Source organism: Gossypium hirsutum, chromosome A06, assembly GCF_007990345.1.
Source record: "Gossypium hirsutum isolate 1008001.06 chromosome A06, Gossypium_hirsutum_v2.1, whole genome shotgun sequence".
Taxonomy (NCBI): Eukaryota; Viridiplantae; Streptophyta; class Magnoliopsida; order Malvales; family Malvaceae; genus Gossypium; species Gossypium hirsutum.
Window position 1 is genome coordinate 11,256,135 of NC_053429.1, and position 21,125 is coordinate 11,277,259.

Genomic DNA, 21,125 nt, shown 5'->3' on the forward strand with positions numbered 1-21,125 from the left:
GTGATAAGTGATAGCTTTAGCTACACTTATCTGATCAAGAGACAAAGTGATAAGTGGCTACACTTATCTGATCAAGAAACAAAGTGATAGGTGGCTACACTTATCTGATCAGGGACAAGTGATAAGTGATCATACGTAAGACCATAGTTATACTATGGCAAAGTGAAAGTGAAGTACTCAATTTTCCGTGACCGTTCCCTAATTTGATTAAGGATGGTAAGTGACAAATGGACCCAAAAGAATTAAAGTTAATGGATAAGTGGTAGTGTATTTATATCAGGACGATATTGTTATTCAAACTAAAGTGATATTTTCATTGCTAAATTGAGAATTTCATAAATGTGTTATTGAATGGTATAATCAATAAACATTGAGTTAAATGGTAAATACGTATTAGTTTTGAATTTGATGTCATTGAATTGTACGTGAATTAAATGGAAATTTCTAGTGATATGATTTAAATTATGAGCATGAGAAATTGCGAATTGAATGAAATGGAAATGAAGCATTAAATTGCATGAGTATGTATCGGGTCTCGCAGGCCCTAATTATTATGATTATAATATTTTGAGGATATATTGTGAAAAGTTATAGAAACATGTTAATTATTTTGAAAGTTTTAATTTTGATGAAATTTTATAACTCGGTTAAATACGTTTACAAGTGTATGTGTTTTGGTAATGCCTCGTACCCTATTCCGGTGTTGGATACGGGTAAGGGGTGTTACATTTAGTGGTATCAGAGCTACGGTTTAGTCGGTTCTCGGACCAAACGTAGCATATGTGAGCCTAGCTATACATGCCACGTTATTACTCTTGATGATGTGATATCTCCGGGCTCTAACGAAATTGCTTTGTTAAGACAGAGATGATTTTCAATCGAGCTATTTTCGATAATGCTAAAAATGATATTGAGATAAATGAAATATGCTCACGTTATGTTGGAATTTGGAAAGGTAAGTATAAAAATTTGTGATATGGATGTGTTCATGTATGAAAAGAGATGACTATAAGTTAAAAAAAAAAGTTTATGTTGTGACAAGCTCATCCAAGTATGTTGGTGATTATATAATGCTATGTGCTCAACATATTTGATTAAGTGAATATGATAAGCAAATTTACTTAAATAGATGGAACGTGTGTATGTACATCTGCTTGAATAAGTGAAATTAGTATGTTCATATGATAGAATCTTATGTTTAATTGTTAAATTAAAGATAATAAAATATTTTGTTTTATGTCTAAACCATGAATATTATAATAGTATGAAAAATTGAATTGGAAGTCAAATTGAGTAGAACGCAGGAATGAGTACTTTTGTTCAGTGATATGTGATGAATTGACGGAAAAGACCATGGTTTGACCATGGCAACATGTGAACATGTGATTATGTGATTCCGTGTAAGACCATAGCTGGGCTATGGCATCGGTAAGTGATATGTGTGATATGTGATTCCGTGTAAGACCATAGCTGGGCTATGGCATCGGTAAGTGATATGTGATTTCGTGTAAGACCATAGTTGGGCTATGGCATCGGTATGTGATTTGTGATTACGTGTAAGACCATAGTTGGACTATGGCATCGAGAAAACGAAGTACTCAATTCCGTAAGACGTTCTCTAATTTGGCAAATGTCGGTAAGTAAAATAGAAGCCAAGTATTGGAATTTAATTAGATATTAACGTTGAGCTTGAGTAAGTAAATTCGTTGTGTGAAATTGTGAGTGACAGAAAACATTTGTAATAAATAGATGTGTTAATTTGCTTGGAATGAATTACGTGGTTATGATGGTATTACATTGATGATGAATACAAAATCATATATATATATGTATCTATGAGAGCAAGTTGAAAGATTTATGACTTCACCATCACCCCCTTATCAGTATTGTTCTATGACGAAAATTATCTTGATGAGACAGATATGTTTTTCAACTGAGTTAATTCTAATAGTATAGAAATAAATACTAAAATGTTTGAGTGAAAATGTATTGATTATGAGTTGAAACTCATAAAGGTATGGATCAAAGAATAAAACATTTTTTTATTGATGAATGTTATAATTATACAAGCATATGAGTTATGATATTTGGATTATGATGCTATATAGAAATTTTGATTGTGAATTAGTGATTTGAGTTAGAATTTTGTGTTGAGAACAAAAGTGATTAAAAGCAAATGTTTATTAAATGCTTTGAGAATGTGAACTTAGTAATGAATTGGCTATTTGTGATGGTATGTGTTATGCGCATTTATGTGTAAGATAAATTTGAGGCTTTACTACACTCACCCCCATATTAGTAAAATGTTACAATGAAATTTGTGAGATTTTGGTTGAATAAGCTTACGAGTGTAGTGTTACAGAAGTTCGTGTACGGGAGAATAATAATGTGGTCGGAAAAGTGAATGAATTAGAAAATGAGGACAATATAAAAAGAGAGAAATATTTGATAGTTCTGAAAACTACTCAGGTTATCAAAATGGATATCATTCTATATGGATTGTAATTTTTCGATACTTTGTGTAGCTTCAGATGCTGAAATATCGCTATCCTGATTTTCTTATGAATCTATGTGATTATCTGTAAAAGATATGAAAATCCAAAATCATGTGTGAATTTGAAATATACTGTGGAAGTAAATCATTAACCTACCATCTGGTAAGATTTTCGGGGACGAAAATCCCTAAAGGGGGGGAGAGTTGTAATAGCCCGATTTTAGGCTTAGTCGGAACAGTGGTTTCGGGACCACAAATCCGACGAAAAAAAAATGTAATGGCTTGAATTTTCAGAGGTGTCGGAACGGTGATTCGAGATCACTAAATTCGACAAATGGGTAGAAAATATTATTAATTTAGTAAGTATAAGTTAAATATGAAGTTAGGAAAATTTTTGAAATAGTGAATAGTGCACTAGAAATAAATATTAAAATAATTAGAATCGAAATGAGGTATCAAGACCTCGGGGATTTTAAACTGAGCCATAAATATTTTTATAAATATTTATGGAGTGTTAAAAAGTTAGTATTAAAGTTTCGTTAAGAAATTTTAAAGTTCCGATAATTAATTGAACAAAAAGGACTAAATTGTAACAAATGCAAAATTTTGAGAAATGATTAAATAGCTTAAATGATAAAAGGAAGAGGGCTTAAAAGGCAAATAGACCCAAGGTCTATTTGGGCTGGACGGCAGAGGCATGAAATCAGCAAGAAAGTAAGGAGAATTAAGGGCAAAATTGGAAAATTGCAAATTTTGCTTAATAAAGTTAGGACCCAAGTGGAATTATCCAGATTTCTCTTCATTTTTCTGAATTCTCATCAGCTAAAACACCATGTAAGGGCTTCTTCAAGCTGGTTCTTCATATTTTTATTACAAGTAAGTTCAATTCTTGACTATTTCTTGAAATTTTTGTATTTTTATGACTTTTACAACTAGGCCCACTTGTTAAATCCATTAGTTTTTGATTTTATGAAAGAAGTTGAAAGTTGATATGAATATGTGCTGGAAGTATATGATGATTTAGCATGAAATTAGAGCTTTAAATTGTTCATATGCTGATTTTATTGAAAGAATTGAATAGAAAGTGAATGTTTGGGACCTAATAGTAAAAGAGTTTGAAGATAGAGTTATATGTGGAAATTCTGAATTTCAATAGTTGTGTAACAACTTATAATGTCTAGTAAAGTACTAATTGAGAAAATTAGATTAATTGAGGGGTTAATTGAGAAAGGACCGAATTGTATAAACTGTGAAATTTGGGGCAAAATGGAAATCAACATTTTGCACTAAAGCAGTTTTGGACAGCAGCAGTAGTGTAACTTTGAAAAATCACCAAAAATTGTAGAGATTGAATTATAGGATGAATAAAATATGAAACTAAAGCTTATTGAGTCTAGTTTCTTATAAAAGAAATGATGTGAGCAATGGAATTGTAAATCATGAGATATAATAGATTTTGTGAGACAAGGTCAGAATGAATTCGGGTTCCCCTGTTCTGACTTTGGAAAATCATTAAAAATTGTACAAAAATGATTATGAGTTATAGTTTATATGGTTAGAATCCTTAATGAGTCTATTTTTATAAGAAACAAGCTAAAACATCATCCGAATTCTGTACAATGAGATAATTAATTTTTAGTGAAGAGTGGTCGGAACTGTCAGACAGCGAAACAGGGGAAACTTTAAAGAATAAACTGTACTATTTGGCTGAACCAAAAATTATGAAAATTTTATGGTATAAAGATATGTGAGTCTAGTTTCAGGAAAAATTAACGGATCTTAATTTGGAGCTCTGTAGCTCCAGATAAAAATAATTTAGTGACTCTGACTCGGATAAACAGCTTTGAATATACATGTTAGTGAATATTGAAATTATGGTTAATGTTGTTTAAGTGTGTTATACACATTAAGGATGTGGAATGGAGAGGAGGAGGAGGAAAATTGGGAAATATATGAATGATTCGTGTATAAATGGTCATATGTTTGATTATAACTCATAAACGATGAAATATGAATGATGCTTATTTTTGTGCATTATTGGTCATGGTTTAAGCTCATGTGTGAAAATAAAGTTTCATAGTATGTGTGTATGGTATATTCAGTAAATGATTTGGCATGAAATAATACCATGAATGGTTTATGAATTAACACATGTTGGTAAGCCTGATATATGAATAAATGATCAAATTGAGCGGAACGCCGGATTTGAGTACTTCTGATCAAGTGACAAAGTGATAAGTGGTAGCTTTAGCTACACTTATCTGATCAAGTGACAAGTGGAAAGTGATAAGTAATAGCTTCGGCTATACTTATCTGATCAAGTGACAAAGTGATAAGTGATAGCTTCGGCTACACTTATCTGATCAAGTGACAAGTGAAAAGTGATAAGTGATAGCTTTAGCTACACTTATCTGATCAAGAGACAAAGTGATAAGTGGCTACACTTATCTGATCAAGAAACAAAGTGATAGGTGGCTACACTTATCTGATCAGGGACAAGTGATAAGTGATCATACGTAAGACCATAGTTATACTATGGCAAAGTGAAAGTGAAGTACTCAATTTTCCGTGACCGTTCCCTAATTTGATTAAGGATGGTAAGTGACAAATGGACCCAAAAGAATTAAAGTTAATGGATAAGTGGTAGTGTATTTATATCAGGACGATATTGTTATTCAAACTAAAGTGATATTTTCATTGCTAAATTGAGAATTTCATAAATGTGTTATTGAATGGTATAATCAATAAACATTGAGTTAAATGGTAAATACGTATTAGTTTTGAATTTGATGTCATTGAATTGTACGTGAATTAAATGGAAATTTCTAGTGATATGATTTAAATTATGAGCATGAGAAATTGCGAATTGAATGAAATGGAAATGAAGCATTAAATTGCATGAGTATGTATCGGGTCTCGCAGGCCCTAATTATTATGATTATAATATTTTGAGGATATATTGTGAAAAGTTATAGAAACATGTTAATTATTTTGAAAGTTTTAATTTTGATGAAATTTTATAACTCGGTTAAATACGTTTACAAGTGTATGTGTTTTGGTAATGCCTCGTACCCTATTCCGGTGTTGGATACGGGTAAGGGGTGTTACATCTTTTCCGTATAAGTTGACTGATGGATATGAGTTTTATCTTTAATATGTTTGATCTATAGAATGGGACAAAACTTTGTTTTTTTCAAGATCTTTCATCTTAAAATCTTTCTTCAAATAATTTACTATATTTTGAAGCTCTTCAAGGTTCTAATAATATTTAAATCTTCAATTTTTTCAAGCTTCCAACAATGGAAACTAAACCAAAGCTTCTTAATCAACAATTTTAACACTTGGGCTAGCTAAATTCAACGTCTTTATAACATAGTTTAACAAAAATCAAAGGAGAAAACTTATAATGGTGATGGGTAAGAGTTCAAATGTTTTTCTTTTAGTGTTTCTCAATTCGTGATGGAAGGTAGAAGATGAAAAAAAGAGATAATGTATCTTTTAGCCCTTGAACTTGGCAAATAAGCCGACATTGACCTTTTAACTTTTTTTTTATCCACTTTGATCATTGAACTTAAAAATTATTTTTCATTTAAGCCCATTCTGTTAATAACCATGAAAAAAAAGGATAATGTAACTTTTACCTTTAAAGTTGACAACTAGATTCACTTTAGTACTTGTACCTTTTTTGGATCTATTTTGATCCCTGAACTTGAAATTTTTAAAAGTTTAATGATGTGATACTTTGAGTTTGATTTTTTTTTTTGGATAATGATCAGATACAATCTCAGAGTGTCATATTCAGTATTTCAATAATCGAACCCATGGTTGAATAGGTTAGACCATCAGTTCTCAATTCAACCAGTTCAATCAGTTTGACCATAGAACCAACCATAATTAAAAATTCTTAAAAATTATTAAAATTTTAAAAAAAAAAGTAAATAAAAAGATAAAACCGGTTTTACTTGCCTTTTTAGATTTTTATGAATATTTAATTAATTATTTGATTATTATTGATTCGATGGTTGAATAGAGAATTGGTTATCTAACATGTTCAACCATTGGTTAAGTTATTAAAACACTAAATATGACATTTTGATATTTTAACACATCATCATTTAAAAGTTTTTTTTTTTATGTGATGATGTAACGCAATCTCAAAATGTCACATCATTAAACTTTTAAATTTTTTCAAATTCAATGATCAAAATGGACATAATTTTCAAGTTCAAAATAGACTAAAAAAATACATATACCAAAGTAGTATAAATTAAGTTAATTTTATTTTGCTAAATTTTTAATTAAAAAATTAATATACTACTAGAAATTTTATCACATGATTTATGAAATTAAAAAAAATAGTTTAACTTGTCAGTAAAAGAAAATTGGAATAGGTAAATACATCATCTTAATAATATTAAATTTACTCCAATTGCTTATCATGATATTATCTTTTTTCTATAGTACAACAAAAAGTTATCAAGTTAGTGAAAAAAAATTCAACATTAAAATTCAATATTTTAAAGAAATCTTATCACACACATATTCGTGTAGAAATCACAAATTTAAAATATGAATGTGTATTTAAAAATAACATACAATAAATTATGAAACCTATGATATGAAATTAACTAATAATAACACATGAAATTTGGATATTACTCAAATGAAAAGGCATAATGACTTTTTTAGCCCCGAAATAGATGAAAGTAAATATTTGTTAACTTTGATGATGTGGCATACCCACGAATTGCCACTAATTATTATTTTAAATTTTAAAAATATTAAAAAATATATTTTTATATAATATTTTATAATAATTTTAATGATTTTTTAATTTTAAAAATAGTTTTTAAAATTTTTAAAAATCAATTAAATGTAAGATGTGTCATCCACGTGTATGCAATGTCTGTAAAGTTTAAAAAATATTAACTTCTCTATTGATTTTGAGGTGATTTGATTAAAAAAAATAAGTTTAAAGGTTAAAAAAGACAAAAAAAAATAGAAAGCTAAAATGACTTTTTTATAAAGTTGAAGGGCAAAAAAGTCATTATGATAAAAAGAATTAGATTAGATTGCTTATTATGGAATTGTATTAATCTTGAGTTGGTGTTGAGTTAGTTTGAGACACCAACTCAATCAAATACATTATTAATACTAGAAATATTATTACACGCGTGAGCGTATGAAAACCACAAATTTAGAATATAAGTGTGTATTTAAAAAAAGATATAATTAATAGTAAAATATATAATTTGAAACTAATTAATTATAATAACATATGGAATATATACAATATTTAAAATAAAAATAGATTAAACTATTGAGTAAAACAAACTAATGGAGATAATAATTTATACATATTAAAATTAAAAAAATGTATAGAACATTTTAATATAAAACCTTGAATGAGTGATAATTTAAAATTTTACTAATCCAATTAACATATACATATTTTAATTTAATTCGTTAAAAAAAATTAAAATACAAAATTAAAATACTCTTAGATAATATAAGCGATTCGATTGAGGATCACACCGAATTAATAATAAAATACTTAATAAATAGTATAAATGATAACTTATTATTTTAATATCCACATTTACGTAGCACGAAAGAAATCAAAGAAGAAAAACGCCATACGAGAATTCATGGTAAAGAAGTTCAAACCTGATATTTCAGCATTTTTCCAGAAACCATGAAGAATTGCTTAACTGGATGTTCTTGTCGAAATATAGAGAAGTCGAGGATCGAACCTGCCTCAATCTACTTGATTGCCTATTACCAATCAACATCAAATACTTTTAATTAGTCATGACCCTAAATCTTTTAATCTTTTCAAGAATATACAATGGCCATGAAACGTAAACCTATTTTACTAAGGTGTTGGGCCAATCTAACATTATAATACCAATGCTGCAAATATACTAATATGACAAAATAGATTAAGCCAAAATGGAGCTTTAACGGCCGATGTTCATTCAAAGGATGAGAGGGCCTCACGGCATTTTTAAGCAAATTACATAGGAACGGAAATGGGAAGATGAAGAACCGAATGACAATGAGAGCAAAGGGGAATTCCAATATTCTTCTCAAGAATTTCATATTCAAAAACATATAGAGTAACTATAACATAAAGATTTCACTAAAGGCAGCAAAACCCATAACAACAAAAAGCAAAAGTCGAAAACACGACCAAAGATCCACCATAACAACAATTATATTCGTAAAATCCTACACTACAAATTCATCCTCCGTCACTCCTCCCTACTTGCAATTTAAATACGAAAATGAGAGAGCACACATCCAGACAGGAGTGAAAATGAAAAAGCAGCAGAAATTGTTGATGGTTCTCTGGCAACTCAAACCCCTCTCTATTCAAATGCATCATCATCATCATCTGGAAGGGGCTGACTGGCTGCTGCTGCAAGCTCAGCCTCATGCCTAACAACAAACCAATCAATCCAATCAGTTTTCAATAGAATGCGGGTGAGAATAAATGATGGATACAAAATCAGTTTCCAGTGAGGGTTATCTTACTGTTGCTGTGCAGCCAAGTCAATGTGTACTTCAGGAGGAGCAAGTGCAGGAGACTCCACGAAGTGAAGATTAGGATCACTAATATCATCAAAACAACACCCATTTTAGACATTGATCGAAGCATCGGCATTAAATCATCAATTGCACGACAAAAGCAATGTTCTATATTACCCTGCAAGCTTCCTGGCAAGGTACAAGAAAGGCTTCTCAAAATTGTAGTTGCTCTTGGCAGAAATTTCATAGTATTGCAGATTCTTCTTCCTGTGGAATGTGACTTGCTTTGCCTTAACCTGCCTGTTCTTTACATCAACCTTGTTTCCACATAGAACAATAGGAATATTCTCACACACTCTGCATTACCAAAACAACATTGTTACACAAAGCTGTTACACAAAATCATCAATGGGTAAAGACTGTCATTTCTAACACACCTGCAAAGATCCCGATGCCATGTTGGAACATTCTTGTATGTCAACCGGGCAGTTACATCAAACATAATTACGGCGCATTGCCCATGGATGCTGCAACGCATAAATATTTAAAACGTCAGAAAAACACTCAACAAAGCAATAACTAAGTTTCTGGGATGCCTGACAGATATAAAACGATAAGCAATAATAAATAGGTATAACATCTTAGGTTCATAAAAGAAAAGGTCATGAAAAAGCTGTAGTATAAGTAAAAAAAGAATTACTTCACAATGTCAATATAACGATAATTTAAAGAAAAAAATTCATCAGCATTACTCATCAATGACTATAGATAATTCAACAATTTATAGGAAAAAGTACAAGCAATAGCATCACTTACTAGTAACCATCTCTGAGACCACCGAACTTCTCCTGTCCAGCAGTATCCCAGCAGTAGAAACGGATTTTGCCACAGTTAGTGAAGAAGTCCAAGGGATGAACCTCCACACCAATGGTTGCTGTACATTCAAAAAGATAAAATCACTTACGTAACCACCTAATCAAACACCTCTTGCTTCAAACAGGACTAACGCCAGAAAACAGTGCTTGTTAAAACACTTACGCTCGTATTTCTTTTCAAACTCTCCAGTTAGATGCCTCTTCACGAAGGTAGTTTTTCCTGCAACCATCACAGAAAGTTCAAGCAGAGTCCGAAACAATGCGCTCACTTAAACAAAATAAACTTTTTTTTTATAACTAAAACAAAAACAGAAGGTTAAAAAATATACATCTAAGAGATCCCAAACATATTCAGATCACAAACCTCGGAAATGAAACCGTATTAAATACTCTTTTTTACTTTATTTTTATAAAATTCAAAACATGAAGTTATCAGCGTCAAATAATAACGATTTGAAGAGAAAATAAAACGAAAATTCGAATTTCCGACAATTTCATAAACAATCATAATCAAACGTATTGAATTAAAACCTTAAAAGTCGAATCTACGAGTAAAGAAAAATGAAATTACCAGTTCCTCCATCGCCGACGATAACGAGCTTGAAGCTCGGATAATCTACAGTTTGCTGGTTTGGCAAAGCCTGCACCACGAATCAAGGAAAAAAATAAAGATCTATCTCGATACTAAAACCCTAGATTATAGTTAAGAAACCGAGAACAACAAAAAAAGAAGAGAAAGAGCAAGGGGCTCACCATTGATACGGAGGCAGATAGACAAGAGAAATGAATCTACAAATCTTGCGTTTGTTTGGCGAAAGCAGAGCAAATCGGAGTAGAGCGATTTGGGAGACGGCGATAGCCAAAGGGTTTATAAGAGCGAGGGCTTTTGAGAGTCTAAGCTCTTTACTCTTAGACCCCCCGGCTTTAAATTGACGCAACTCTATCTGCCGTTGGATTGGATTACTTCCCCACCTCTCCTCATCTCGTATCTACCGTCCAATCATGCTTCCCTTGGGGTCCACTTCAATTATGCCGCGCTACTGCCTTTTTCCGGTTTTAGAGGGAGTGGATGGTAATTTGGTGAATACCATAGGAAAGAAAGCAAGGGTTTTCTTTTTTAATTTCTTTTTCCTTTTTATATCGTAGATAGAAATGTATGCCAGCTCAAGCTTAATTTCAAAGCAAATTCAAACCTTCTTTTCTTTTTATTTTTTCAATTTCCCCATTTCAGTTATTATATAATTTCGAAAAAGAGTAATACACTCATCAACAAAATGTTTTAGATAATCGCAAGATATATTAAAATTTCAAATCCATATTTAAATTTACGGTTTAAAAGTAATATTGTTCGAAGTAAACAATCACCAACTTCTTTAAAATAAACAATAAAACGGATATTAAAAATATATAAAAACAAATCTTTTAGTTTTAAAAAACATTTTTAATGAAATAAATAATAAATCATACAATTTTATTTTCGTTTTCCAAAATATATATATTTAACATTTTAACTAAACACCTGTTCTTTAATTTTTTTTAATATTTTAAGAAAACAAAAACTGAAATCTAAAAGATCTTTCAAATAATATTATTCCAACTAAGCTTTAAATATCCATTCTTTTTTGTTGCTGTAAGGTGATTAATCTCTCGAACAGGGGCGGGTGTAGTTAGAGAGGTTGGTAGGCGTTTTAGTTACATTAATTTTTTTTTCTCAAATTATAATTTTGATAAAATTTTGATTTAATTATTTAAAAAATATAAAGATATAAAGCTATTAAAATGATGAAATTAAATTTTTACGATCCTAAAATTTATAATTTAATTTTGATCCCTCTTAAAATAATTTTTGGTTTCATCCCTATTCTTCGACACGAATATTTCCTAAAAAAAATAAACAGTTGGACTATAAAATAAACTTCATTCTCATGAAATATATACAAAAATCTATTGATTGTTACTATAATATTATTTTTTTAAATAAAATTCTAAGTTAAACAAGAGACTTTCTAAAAATTCACTCATAACCCAATCTAAAAGCTTTTTTAAAATAAGACTTGATGAAAAAAACAAAGAAAGCAAGAAGCCTTACCAATGAGATTGGGGGACATTCATCGGAAGTAGTAGAAGAAACATCAAAATATAAAATTGCATGAAGAGATAAAAGGAGGATAATCCCATTAAAAACAAGTTGTATGAGATAAAAGTGGCTCCAACTAGATAATGAACCACAGGACAAATATTAAAATTGTGATTTCAACCACAGGCATCCTGGATTAAAATATCAAACTCAAAAATGTTCCACCTAAGCATAATCAATGCATTTATAACCTCTTTGCCAAGAATACATAGTCAACATTCAAAGATCATAACCAATATAAAGCTTATCCTATAGCCATAACGTCCATCATATGGGGCTCCAGAACAGTATGATAGAAACCTAGTGTAACTTTTCACAAAGCTACCAGTATTGTCTATAATGATTGCTCCATCGACATTGCATTTTACCCTCTCCGCAGACAGTTTCTCCCAGACCACAAGAGCTGCTATATGCATCGTACAGGAATACTGCACCCATTGAAAAGTCCCCTGAGTGTCTTTCCAATCTTGCAGAAATTGTTCAGCAAACAATATAATTTTAGAAGATAAAACTTGTATGGAACCGTAACTCTATGCAATAACCACTCAATCTCTGCAATTAGCGTCAGCACTAGATGTAAACGAAAAAATTATGGCAGCAATATTCCACACTTGGACAGCTTTAGGACACTAGAGACTAACACGATCGAGACTCTCAATTGCACCACATCTCGTATAACTAAGATCGATATTACAACCCTTGTCCATTAATCAACTTTTACATGGAACAAATCGGCATAAACATCGCCACACAAAATCTTTCACTTCCGTAGGTAGCTTTAAATTCTAGGTTTTCTACCAAGGACATTCGATAATATGTTTCAAAGTATTAGTACACTACAGGAAAATAGACTTTTAGCGGCGCTTTTAGTGGCTTTTTACAAAAAACGCCGCAAATAATAAACATTAGCGGCGTTTGTCTGAAACGCCACTAAAAACTAAACTATAGCGGCGTTTTTGGCCAAAACGCCACTAAAAACTGGTCAATAGCGGTGTTTTTCGCCAAACGCCACTAAAAGCTTATCAATAGCGGCGTTTTAATCCCAAACGCCACTAAAAACTGATCAATTGCGGCGTTTTTATCCCAAACGCCACTAAAAACTGATCAATTGTGGCGTTTTTCTCCAAAACGCCATTAAAAACTGATCAATTGTGGCGTTTTTATCCAAAACGCCACTAAACACTGATCAATAGCGGCGTTTTTGGTCCAAACGCCGTAAAAAGTTGAGCAGGCATTTTTTAGTAGGGTAACCGACACTCGTTTTGGTTTGATCTGATTTAATTTTCATATTATTTTCTTATTTTTATTTTGAATTCAATTCAATTATTTTCGTATTTAAAGCTAACTTTATAAAAAAATATAAACTACACTATTCATCACTTAGCTATGAAAAAGTTTCATTTTTGTTACTTAATTATGAAAAGTTACAAATTGATAACTAAATTATTTACAAATTTTTATTTAAGTTACTAAGCTGTTAAAATCGACGTTGTATGGCTTTCTGTAAACCCTTAAGTCTTAAACATTAAACCCTAAACCTTAAATTTTAAAACATAAACCATAAACACTAATCCATAAACTCCAAAACCCTAACCCCCCCAAAAAAATCATATGGATGTTGATGTGTATATATATAGATATTAATGTAAAAGCTTATGTTTATAATAAATTGTGGAAGCAGTACTTAATATTGATTAAATTTATTTTTAGGTTTAGGGTTTAATATTTAAGGTTTAAAGCCTATGGTTTAGGGTTCAATGGTAGAATATATTTTAAGTTCATGGTTTAGGTCGGTTCAATGGTATAGTATATGTATTAAGTTAATGGTATGGGCCGGGTTTGTTATCTTGGATTTGGGGTATATTGTTTTAAATTAGTTTGTTGTTTGAGGTTTGGTATTGTTTTAAAGTATTTAAGGTTAGGGTCTTAATGTTTAAGGTTATAAGGATTAGTGTTAGGGTTTAAGGGTTAATTGATTAAATGATGTTCTGGTTGAATCTAGGTTTTGGAGTGCTCGTAGTGTGGTTTAATTAAATACTTGATCTCATGTTTATACATGTATTTACGATGTATATGTTTATATTCCCAGATAATTTAAAATACTTTAATTAAATACTTTAATTAAGTACTTTAATTTTAATATGCAGATAATAATGCCCGTTCTGCCATAAATACCCCCTTATTTCGCTGAGTGGACTTCGCCAATGGGTTTGAGTCAATGATTGGAAAACTTCCTTTTCTCGATCTTGATTTTGGTAGAAAAACCTAACCGATAGTTGTTAGGATGAATCACACGTGGGAGAGATATGAAATCTCTGAGCAGACTTAAATCCCTTACTTTGCCATTCTTTCCAAAATAGGATTTTGCTTAATATCATTTGGATGGACTCAGATCCTTTCATGTAAGAGAGTCTTTGATGGGCTTTGAATTTTGATAGATCCAGCGGGCCTTCTTGCATGGGATCACTTCTTATGGGTTCGTAGAGAATGATTCTGATCTAGTTCATGGCCTATTAGAAGTAGAAGGCGCTCTGGTGGGATCCTCATGGACAGAAAAAAAAAAATTATTTTATGAAATGTAATTTTATAAGTATTGGTCACACCTAGTTAAAAATATTTTTAATAAAAACCCAATGTTTTAAAAATTTTCATTTTTTCTCAAGGTTGTCAAGTTCATTTTTATCATAAATGGTTTTGAATATATATATATTTTATTTGAATTCATTTCATGTTTTAAATAATTATTAGAAATTATTTACCTAAAATTTAAATATTAAATATTTAAATAATAATTATTCAATATAATTTAATTTTTTTCAAATTAGATATATTGTTTGAAAGTAAACAAAATTAGTTTAAAAGGAATTTAAGAAATAATTAAACTATTAAAATTTAAATGCATTAGTGGCGTTTTTGTAAAAAACGCCGCAAAAAAATTTCAAATAAGGCAAAACGAAGTCGTTTTATGATTTGTGTGTAGAGGCATTAGCGGCGTTTTTACAAAAACGCCACTAAAAATAGAGAATTAGTGGCGCTTTCGTAAAAAACGCCGTAAAAACTGAAAATTAGCGACGCTTTTGTAAAGCACCACTAAATGTTTAATTGAAACCACGTCGTTCCAAGTGTGATTTAGTGAAGTGATTACCTTTAGCAAAACGGCGCCGTTTTTGTGTCATCCTTTTCATCATTTTCATACCCGAAACCCCTAAAATTCCCCAAATCAAAATTTTCTTCTCCCCTAAATCGAAATTGCCCCTAAACCCTAAATTTCCCACACTCTGCATTTCCCACTCCTCCCCTCTGTATCTAATTCTAAGCTTCTCTCACTCTCACAAACTTGCTTTCTGCAAATATCAAAGGTTTAGATCTGAGGGAGAAAAAAACACCCAGAAATCTTTGCTGAAAGGAAGATCTAGGTATGCCTTAATTTTTCTTCTTTTGGCTTCTTTGTTGTCTTTGCTGCATTTTCAACTGATCTTGATGTTAAACAATGTATGCTTTATTTTATGTGCTCTGTATGTTTACACCCATTTTGCTTGATATACTAAAGACCGATTTCTTCGATGCAGATCCCCATCCCGAAAATATACTGATCTGTAAAGGTTCAGAGGTGAGTTGTCTATCTTTTTTCATTTAAAATTTTAAGTTCTATTATAAGCTTCTTTCTGTAGAATTGCAAAGATGAAATAGAATTAAGAGATAAAGAATTTCAAAAAGAAAAACTTTGTGATTTTTCTTTTTCCATAAACATGAAACTGCTAGAATTCAAGGGAGAAAAATGAAAACAAGTTTGCCACTGTTTCCTCCTTAATTATAATAATCAAATCCCTCTAAATGCGCAACCTTCATACCTTGGAAATATTTTAATGATCCTAGGTCTTTGATCTCAAACTCCTTAGCAATTACTTCTGTTAGGTAGTTGATTTCTTTAGTATAATCCCCAGCAACAAATGAAGAGGCCAGTCTAGATTGGTTGCTAGAGATAGCAAAACCGAAATAATATTAAATCTTTGTTTAGCATTGCATTTCAAACTTGCTTTTCAAGCCAAATAAGCTTTTCGACAACATAAACCAACTTGTATATTTGTCAAGAATTTGACAAAATAATTTGTCAAGAAATTTTAAAATATTTTCACCATTTTAAATATAAAATATTCGTTTTCATATCATAAAAATTTAAAATTAATTATATATAAGTAAAAAAATAGAACACTATTTGGTTTTGAATAATTGCGATTCTTAAACTTGTATTTCATATCGGTTCGAGTCAGTTTTCAATTTTTTGGTTTTTCTTGCTCAGCCATAACCTGAATCAATTAACATGCATGAGAATGTGAAGTTGTTTACTCGGTGAAACAACGGAACAAACATTTCATGCCACTAATGCCAAAAATGCTTACAGTAAAGAATAAAGTACGAGCAAGGAGTGAACCATCGCCAATGTCGGCATCAGAACAGGACGTACTTCAGTAGGATTCAGTTTCTTCATACTATAACCAACACAGTGTTGGCCAGGTCAGATTCGGTTCAATACCAGAAAAGATGGAATAATCTTCTTACTGAATTCATCAAAATACTAGATGCAGTGTAACTAAATTCATAATCCAAAGTTTCAGTGGTTAAATTTATAATGTTGTAGATTAGGTCTGATTTGTATTTAAATGTCCTAACATTCCTTTAAGGGTAACTTTAACATAAACCAACTTTCATAATTTTCATAATTTAATATAAATTTATTTTGTAACTTATACATGTTATTATTACAAACAAGCATTTAATACTATTTAGATTTTAGTGTTTCCAAAAAATTTACATAAACATTAAAGAAAATTTTTTTTACCATACTTTCCTAAATTTTATGGTTAATAAAACTATGATCATAATTTGTTTCAATTAAGTCATTTTGTTTAATATATATTTATATTTTTAATAGTTGCACCATACGTTGTATACTCCTTTGAGGTTCTTTTATACCATTTCAATATGTCAATGCCTTAGCAATTGATGTCTTTATACGTTGTAGATTTAAATCTTTTATTGCCTTGGTATTCTTTAGTTACGACTGTAATTATAGATAGGATCAGTAATGGCTTTCGCATCTGTTTCCTTGGTGTGGTTCAAGTGCAGGCATATAAAACTCATTGGAGTGCCTCTTTTCTAGCAGTTTGGCATCAAATTATCAAATTAAGGTATGTACTGATGCTGATAATCAAGCAAACCTTATGCTAAGTTTGCAACCTAATTAGATAACCATGGGTTCCATAGCAAGACAGCCAACCCTTGAGTTATATTCAAAGTTTTAAATGGTAGGAGATTTTAGTATAATTATAATATAATTTTTTTTAGACCAACAAGTTTAATCGACTATGTTGCGTCCCATTTTTTAAACATTTTTTTTAATTTTGCCTTTCACTAAAGGTGTTAGTTAAACCGCTTAAAGTTGATCCAAATCCTATCATATCAAATAATAAAATAACAAATAAATAAGTAAAAATTTTGAGCAACTCATCATTAAGAATTGCGGTGGTGCAAAATTCTCATATTGGATGGCAGATTCTTGTTTCAAGAATTTGTCAGTTTTTGAAGCTTCGCAAATGTGATGAATTTTGTATACTTCAATATGAGCTTGAAATTATATTTAAACCATATGATATAAGCATGCAAAACTCAACTTATTTCCATCATTTTTCATGATTCCTGTCTCATCTTTCTTCCTCATTTTGCATTAATAAAGTGTTTGATTGGATCTGCAGAGTACCCTTTGTTAGACATCGTTAAATACATGAGAGTACTTTTGGAGCCGTTGCTTCGTTGAGGACCACACAGGCTAACACTCAAACCACAGGTGTGAAAACATTTAAACCTGGACCAATTTGATGGCTGTTTAGTTTGATAATATGTGATTGTCCTGAGGAACAAGATGATAATAGCAATCAATATTATCTTTGCAGGCGAAGAAAGCTAAACTGGTGAGGTAGTGTTCATTTCAAGAAAATTAATGAAGGCATTCAACTGAGCTAGTTTAGCTTATTTGATTTTTATAAAGAGGTTAATTGATTCTATTATACAACATTTATTCAGCAACTTAAATGCTGTGTTTTCATCTGCATGAATTACCGAAGCTAAATCCGGGATCCTTACCATCTAATTACAACAAAATTAATTAAAGTTTCTTTAATTTCCGCAGATTATGTAATGTTAGAAAGTGTATGGTGAAAGGTGAAATGAAACAGAATTGGTCATCCACTCAAACCTCACACCATTTTCATTGACCATCAATATTCCATCAGCTTTGGTCATTGCTTTTACGTCAAGAAATGCCACACTTGCTTCCAAATTCTTCTTCTCTCATATCTCTATCTTTATCTATAACTCCCTTCTTTTATGTCCTTTTTTTTCTCTCTCTCTATATATATATTTAGCAACTTTATAACTAATTACAAAGTGTCATGTGGCATCTTTATATATAAAAAAACATATTCTTTTATTAAATGTATATACAAGTTCTAGGTACTATCGAGCATATGTGAATTGCATACTTTCTTGGCTTATTTATATGCATTTTCATGTTCAAATAATTAACAAATAATATTTTCCTGACTCCAGCTTCTGTTTCCTGGTGATAGTTGAGTAGCCCAGCTTGTTGAAATTATTAAGGTACGTTTTAGTTCAAAATTCTCATCATTAATAGTTTCATCATGATGATGTTGGAAAAATTAATCTTCTGGGGCTCCGATTTTGTACAGATTTAATTGCTGATTTTCCTTTCAAATATTGGATCGTCTTACTTACTTCACATTTGCCATCTAGTTTTCTACCTTATGTTTTCTGTTATCTGCCATTCAGTTTGCCATGATCCTTTTTTGGGCCTAATTTTATTTCCATGTTCTTTTGTAGAAATTAGTTATCCACAAGGTAATATTTATAGATATAGCTTATTTCTATTTTTTTTTATATTTGGTTCAACTTAATTATTATTTGATTCAACTTAAGTATGAATTAATTTTATTACCATGTAACTTGCTTATCCATTAAAATTACAACAATATAGCTGACCTTCTCTCCAACCTTTTTTTAAATATTTTAATGATTCAAAGTATATAGGCTGGAAACCTGACGGGTTGCCTTATATCGATCTGTAAGATATAATGGATCCTCCCTAGGTGTAACAACGCCACATATGATGAATCTTAAAAAATTCAAAAAGACTTGAAAAAAGTTCTATCGAGCTCATTTACTATTGAATATTTATTACCATGTAGCTTGCTTGTCCATTAAAATTACAACAATAACTGACTTTCTCTCCAACCTTTTTTTAAATATTTTAAAGATTCAAAGTATATAGGCTAGAAACCTGACAGGTTGCCTTATATCGAGCTGTAAGATATAATGGATCCTCCCTAAGTGTAACAACGCCACATATGATGAATCTTAAAAAATTACTATATTCAAATTACTATTTTTTTAATAATGTTTGATTTTAATATTTAATAATTTTAAATGTCTTTAAAAGTTATAACTATTTTTTATCAAAATAGTATTAATATTGATCATTACTTAAATAAATTACATAACTTACATAACTCATATAACTTACATAATTTACATAACAACTTACATAACTCACATAACTTACATAATTTACATAACTCACATAACGTACATAACAACTTACATAACTTAACTAATACATTTAGTGTAATCTAATAATTTCCTTAAAAGCATATAGTTTAAAGTTCAAATTTCATAACTTACATAATCTACGTAACTTACATAAAACATAAAAATATATCATATCAAGACTTACATAATAAACAACTTACCTGTGTAATTTATTGTCAACTTTAGAATTCAAGAACTACGAAATGGATAGGAGTTGGATGAAATTGTCAAGGGTAAGCAACGCCTATCGAAATGGAGTACAAACTTTTATAAATTTTGCATTTCAAAATGCAAGCCAAGAGAATATGATTCTTTGCCCGTGTAAGAAGTGTGGCAACATCGATTGGCATACTCGTGAAGTTGTCTACGAACATCTAATTGTTGATGGCTTTATTTGGGGGTATAAAAAATGGATTTTCCATGGAGAGTGTACATCTAGTGGAACTTCTTCAACGATTAATCTGACTTATCCTGATACTGATTACCATCAGTATGTTAGACAAGATGACATGGAAGGTATGTTGAGGGATGCATTTAATATGCACAGTCATGGTGAGCAATCGTTTCCACCTGACTTTATTGCATCCGATGATTGTAACATTAGTGGAAATGTTTTTGGCGAAACGGGAACAAGTGCACCTTATGAGGAGCCAAATGAAGAAGCGGCGAAGTTCTACAATTTACTTAATGAAATGAATGAAGAACTTTACGAGGGATCAAAATATTTGAAATTGTCCTTCTGCATTCATTTATTTCACTTAAAATGTTTGGGAGTGTGGACTGGAAATTCTTTTACAATGCTGCTAGAGTTTCTGAGAGAGATGTTTCCTTTTGCAAAAATCCCCCAATCTTGTCAAGATATGAAGAGACTAATAAAAGATTTGGGCCTTGGGTACGATAAAATTCATAGTTGCCCAAATGATTACATGTTGTACTGGAGTGATCAGAAGAACCAACAGTGTTGTAATGTTTGCGGCAAGTCTCGTTAGATGAATGGGAATACAGAAGATGTGAATACGGATGAATGTGGGGCACAGTTAAGAAAGAAGCCAGTCAAGGTTTTGCAATACTTTCCCCTAATACCAAGACTTCAAAGGCTTTTCATGTCGTCAAAGACGGCTGAACCTATGAGGTGGCATAATGATCAACGGACCGATGATGGATTATTAAGACATCCTGCGGATTTTTTAGCTTGGAAATCATTTTACTTGAAATTTTCAAGCTTTGCAAGCGATCCTCGAAATGTGAGGCTTGGGCTAGCAGCTGACGGCTTTAATCCATTTAAAATCATGAGTACTTCGTACAATACTTGGCTTGTGGTGCTTGTTCCTTACAATTTGCCTCCATGGATTTGCATGAAGCAATCTTCGTTTATTTTATCAATGATTATTCCTGGAGAGAAAGGTCTCGAAAATGATATTGACAT

At 30.9% G+C, this 21,125-nt stretch overlaps 1 protein-coding gene across 1 annotated transcript; it reads right to left on the reverse strand.

Moving 5' to 3' along the window:
• Window positions 1-8,566: 8,566 nt before the first annotated feature.
• Window positions 8,567-11,039, reverse strand: LOC107962636 (GTP-binding nuclear protein Ran-3). Its single transcript, XM_016899094.2, has 8 exons — window positions 10,654-11,039; window positions 10,472-10,541; window positions 10,064-10,120; window positions 9,842-9,959; window positions 9,463-9,552; window positions 9,203-9,382; window positions 9,032-9,109; window positions 8,567-8,935 (listed from the first exon to the last, which is right to left on the reverse strand). The coding sequence occupies exons 1-8, from the start codon at window positions 10,654-10,656 to the stop codon at window positions 8,866-8,868; spliced, it is 666 nt and encodes a 221-aa protein (XP_016754583.2). The 5' UTR covers window positions 10,657-11,039; the 3' UTR covers window positions 8,567-8,865.
• Window positions 11,040-21,125: the final 10,086 nt, after the last annotated feature.